Raw genomic sequence first — 5,417 nt, 5'->3', positions numbered from 1 at the left:
GGATGCAGAGCGGTTCAGATTCTCCTCCGGCTTTGAGGAGGGCAGAGACAGGTGTCCATATGACCCAGCAAAGGGATACACTGGCCTCCTCGTAGGTGTGTCTCCCAAATTAGCATTTCATCTGTTCCATATACAGCATGTTGGTGTAGTCAAAGCAGCATGCAGGCATTATTAACATTTATTAGACTAAAGAGGAAATGACCTTGACCTTTAGGGCACAATGATTGGTCTCTACTCAAACAAAAAGAGCCTGTAGCCATGCTAGCTGTTTTGTGAGGCTATATGAAATGCTAACATCATCATGTTAAGTGTCTGTGAAGAATCTCAGTCATCCAGGTCAGGATATATCCAAAGGGGCTAAGTTAAGGGCAACTGGACTCAATTTAGATGCTCACAATTACAATTCTAACATGCTGATGTTTAGCCCATGATGTTGCATGTTCACCATCTGAGTCATTGTTTTCTAATTAGCCCTAAAGTTCATCTGAGCCTGATGGGAATGTCATTAGTGTTGCAAGTATTTGCACATAAACTAAAGTTCTGAGCTGATGATGGTGCTGTATGAAAAGTCAGAGTATCACTAAAGTCATTGCAATTCATTTTAAGGGGAACATGAATGCCTGAACCAAACTTCATGGCAATCTATCAGATATTTGTTGAGCCATTTCATTTTGGACTAGCTAGAAATACTTACTGAAATTTTATTTCTGTTTTTTTTTTAAATAATTTAAAGTTGATTGCCTTGTAAAGCACTTAGTGACTTAGTCTTGAAAGATGTTGTATAGATAAAGTTAATTATTTTCATTACTGGGAGAAAACACCAACATAAACCTACAAATGACTGCCAGGAGGAAGATGCTCACTTGATTTGTATAACTAAGACTGCTGAAGACTCATATTAGTTTAGGCTTATCATTGGAATGTACTAAGACAGACATGAATACATCTGAGTCCTTTATAAGGCAATCTAATTAAAATAAAGACTCAGGGGAGACATCCAAACATTCTCTTGGTTAGATTTTAACAACTTAAGCATGCTAAGATGTGTGTCGAATTATTTTACCAAGTATTACACCCACATTGAGTGATAGGTCAGTTTGCCTACTTACTCTGCAGTGTGCCAACTGTTTTTATTTACATCCTATTTACCTCAGAATGCCAAATTTCCTTCTGTCTTTTTTTGTTAATCAGACGGTGAGATGTTCACGGCCTCTCAGTACGAGTTTCGCAGCTCTCCAGACGTGCGCAGAAACTTCCCCTTCCCCACGCTCAGGACAGAGGAGGCCCCCACCCGGTGGCTCCTGGGTAAATACATCACACGCCAACACGAGTCAAAGAAGGAAGATAATCGCTGAAAATATACATCAAGTAACAAATAAGTCGGCGCAAAAAACATTGCAGGCACTGGTTTATATAATTCCACTTGCAGTAAACTACTAAATGGAATTCTTGCAATTTTGTACATTTTTAGCTCAAACTGATTGACTTGGAGATTGAAAATCACATCAAAAAAATTGCACTGCACTGCAGCTTTAACTGGCTTAGTTGTGGCAATTCAATCATACTTAAAAGCTCCATCTTTGGTTTCCAAGGAGACACTTCCCAGGCTGTTAATAGGTATGTGTTTGGACATGTGGATCTAAGTGTGTGTGTGTGTGTCGTGTTTGTATGTGTACCAGAGGCAGATTTCGTGGGCTCCGTGCTGCTGAAGGAGAGCATCAACAGCTCTATCGGTGACGACGACAAGATTTACTTTTTCTTCACGGAGCGAAGCCAGGAGCAGATTGCCTACCCGAGCCAGACCAAGGTGTCCAGGGTTGCCCGAGTCTGCAAGGTCAGAGAGAGCAACTAACCCCAGATGCTGTTAACCGTAATCCTATTAATGGTTTGGAAAGTTTATAAAAAAAAAAAAAGATTTTTAGTGCCTGCAAGGTCATGGAAAGAAAGTGTTTAAATGAAGGAGAAGAAAAGTCAGTATTAGAAGTGCAAAAATTGTGGGATTATTTAATGTTTTACGTCACTGATACAGATGTAAATGGATTGAAGGAGACTTTCTGTTCTCGATTCTTCTGTCTCAGCTGCCATTCTCCTCTTACTGCTGAATGAAGCAGCAGTTGGGTGTCTCTAATCTTGGTTTCTTCGCTGACGGCGGTTCTTTCTGTGCCACACTGTTGCCAGGCAAACTACAAGTCCACCAACCTCCACCTCCAATGGCAAACCCTCTCCCTCTCTTTATTGCCATCTTCCCCTATTCCACTCCTCCTCTTTCTTTTTTTCCCTGTCACCTCATTTCAGTTGCGATCAGTATCCCCGGTCTAGACAGCATGCCCAGCATCGCCTTTCTTTTTTTGTCTCCCTGTTGTGTCTTTTAGCCATTCATGGTGAAGTAATTACCATCACAGTATGCTGTTGTGCTGAAATCACGGTTGCAGGTTTTTCATGGGATCAAAAAAGTGTCTAAAAGACTCTGAGCTGGTGAAGAAACGTTCAGAAATAAGATCAAACCCTGCAGTTGCATACAACCTTTAGTGAGACTGTGTAAAAGAATGTGAACAAAAAAGAATGTGAAAGCTGCAAATTGACTAACCACTTAGCAATCGTTTAGCATCCGGAGTTAAATTGTCCAAACCAATCAATGCAAGCTGCTGTCATGAAATGTCACAGCAAATTAAACTTAACAAGGAGAAAGCTAAATGTGTATTTCCAAAGATTTATTACTTAATTTCTAGGTTTCTTTGGGTCTTTCTGGAGATGTTTTTCCACAATTTACAGCCTCTTTTGACACATAATATTTATGGCTTAATCACTTCTTTAAAGTGATTATTTTTGTTATTCAGACATGGTTGTATTTGTACGTGAATTCTGCATGTATTCAGACATGACAGGAGCTTTAGAAAACCGACACAATGCTTGCGTGATATTTGGCATCTGGTGCGCGAGAGGAAGTGGTATTAAAAATCTAATATTAAGGAAGAAGCTTTGTTCTCACTTAGACTGCTTAACTAATGATTTTTAAAATGCATTTAGCTGTTGAAACCATAATTAAGTAGCATTGTAGCATAGTAGCAGTGCGAGGTATACAAATGTTTAGATGTGTAGATATTTTTTTCACATTCATTAGTCTTTTCTTCACATGGTTTCACATACCTTTACACAGTATTGCACATGCTCACAATTAGACAGTAATGTTATTTCTGAACTTTTTTTAAATCCCTTATTCTTAAACAGTTCATCTCCTCACGATTCTCTCTACATCCAAAATAAGTCAATTCTGAAAATACGTTTTGGACTCCTCAGCTCCTCTCTCTTTATCAGCTCTGTGGAGTTGTCCGAGCAGTCGAGAGTGTAATAACTCAGTCTGAACTAGGCCATGGCAGCACATGCAGATGTCGAGCTGGTCCCCAGCTCAGCCCCGTGGAATCCAGAATCCAGACTCCATACTGGTTGGAGGCAGATCTGCAGATGGTGATGGCCCCGGCAGTAGCCTCTGGCCTCAATCCACTGAGGAGTTGCCGTTTTTGAGCTGCCTAACTAGTTGTCCTCTTCTGTTTCTCACTACCCAGTCAGACAGCATCTACTACTTCTGCAACCATGACCTATTTTCACAGAGAAGGGTGTAAATTACGTGGAAACAAGATCTTTTCAGCAACAGAAAGAGCAGGAATCAATGCAAATCATTATTAAAGACAAGACACTACAGGTGGAAAGGCTAAGATTGAACTGATAGATATCACCATGATACTTCCCCAGTTGATTACTTGAATTATGACAATTATTTTGTATTACAAGTTGCCTGAAATGTTATGTTTTGATATGCAAATGAGGTAATGTCTAATTAATTTGCATACATTTCCAGAACAGATATCTGAACATAAAATAAAGCCAGGTTCAAACTTCTTGTTTCTTTTTGTTGTTATATAAGAGTCATAGAGGGAATTTCTTTTATCATTCCATAAATCAGAAACTACTCTCAACAGCAAAAAACAAATCTATTTTTACCATGATTTTAGTAATAAAAATGTTTATCCGTCTGTGAATGATATATGAACAAACCCCTCAGTGAAAACCTTCAGAATATAGATAGGAATAAAAATGGAAAGTTGTGTTACTGAAGTGCAGATTTCTGGCTCAGAGTATGAGAACAAAAGTCATTTTGATAAATCAGCCTTTTTATTGGAAACCAGTATCTACAGACACAATATCTAAGCAAATCCTTAACATCCTTTAGAAATCCACTTCATGTCTGACTCAAAGTGCTTCCATCAAGTTGTCTTGGCTTAATTTCCCCAAAGGCGTATCTCTACGGTACTACGCTTGGATTCTTGACTCTTATCTTCTTGGATTTACATCATGACAGCTCGATGACCCGGACGATGCTTTGAGTGACATAGATTGTAATCTATCAGTGCATCCCTTTAGCTCTTTCCACAAAAAGAGATGCTTCTGTTTTCTCAGTGGCATCCTCTCTGCCAACCCCAAATCAGCAGAGGTTTAATTCTGTGAGAAGAATGAGAGTGGGTGAATTTGTCTGCAGTCTTTTGTCTTTCACTTTTTCCCAAAAATTCAGTTGGTGTTATTGATGGGAGTTCTTAATGCAGGCGTTTTAATGTTCCACACTTATGTGCTATGTCGATTTAGGCTACTTTGCCTTTTTGTGTGGGAGGCTGAGGCTGAGGCTGGCAGCAGAGCGTTTTAATGATCAATATACTCCTGTGAAAGACATGAACGAAGAAAAATGAAAGGCTATTATTCCAACAAACATAGAGAAAATAAGTCTGTTTTTTTTCTCTGTTCTAAATGAGGTGTGCTAAATTACTCTTGCAGGTGGAGATTTCTTGCAGCGTCTCCTCCCAGTGCAACCAAAATGCAATTACAGCAAAATGTGCTAAAGTAGGCACTAACTGTCATGATTGTTAGTGTCTGTAGGTTCTGTTTCCTGTTTTATTTTGAAGTCTCCATGTTCTCCCTAGACTTGTCTTGTTTTACTTCCTGTCTTGTGTTTCCCCGCCTTGTTTTCCTGCTCTTGTTCTGGCCCCTCTTGATGTGTTCCACCTGTTGTATCACCTGTCCCTTGTTAGTCCTTGTTATCCATGTATTTAGCCTCCGTGTTTCCCTTGTCTTTTATTGATTTTGTCAGGGTTTGTCAGGAATTAGCAAGGCTTAGACCCAAATGCAGTTAAGATGAGAGCAGTTGCGTTCAAAAATGTAATAAGCAAAAGCTATACAAAAGAACCCGACATACAGAAACACACTAACAGGAAAAAAAATCCAACAAAGGACAAGGGAAACATAGAGACTAAATCCAAGGGTAAAAAGGACTAACGGGGGACAATTGGAACACATCAGGGCGGGGCAGAACAATCAAACAGGCGGGAAAACACAAGACAGGAAGTAAAACAAGACAAGACTAGGGAGAA

General features: G+C 39.6%; 1 protein-coding gene across 1 annotated transcript in view; it reads left to right on the top strand.

Annotated features, from left to right (window-relative positions):
• sema4gb (sema domain, immunoglobulin domain (Ig), transmembrane domain (TM) and short cytoplasmic domain, (semaphorin) 4Gb) overlaps nucleotides 1–5,417 on the top strand; it is a 41,186-nt gene that overhangs the window by 19,825 nt on the left and 15,944 nt on the right. Inside the window, exons 6-8 of the mRNA XM_032501734.1 lie at nucleotides 2–95; nucleotides 1,192–1,305; nucleotides 1,680–1,834. Of these exons, the coding sequence (XP_032357625.1) occupies nucleotides 2–95; nucleotides 1,192–1,305; nucleotides 1,680–1,834 (363 nt within the window). The remainder of the gene's footprint in view (nucleotide 1; nucleotides 96–1,191; nucleotides 1,306–1,679; nucleotides 1,835–5,417) is intronic.

The sequence above is a fragment of the Etheostoma spectabile genome, chromosome 21 (assembly GCF_008692095.1).
Source record: "Etheostoma spectabile isolate EspeVRDwgs_2016 chromosome 21, UIUC_Espe_1.0, whole genome shotgun sequence".
Taxonomy (NCBI): domain Eukaryota; kingdom Metazoa; phylum Chordata; class Actinopteri; order Perciformes; family Percidae; genus Etheostoma; species Etheostoma spectabile.
Note: the sequence above shows the minus strand (reverse complement) of the source record. Positions and strands in the feature narration are given on the sequence as shown.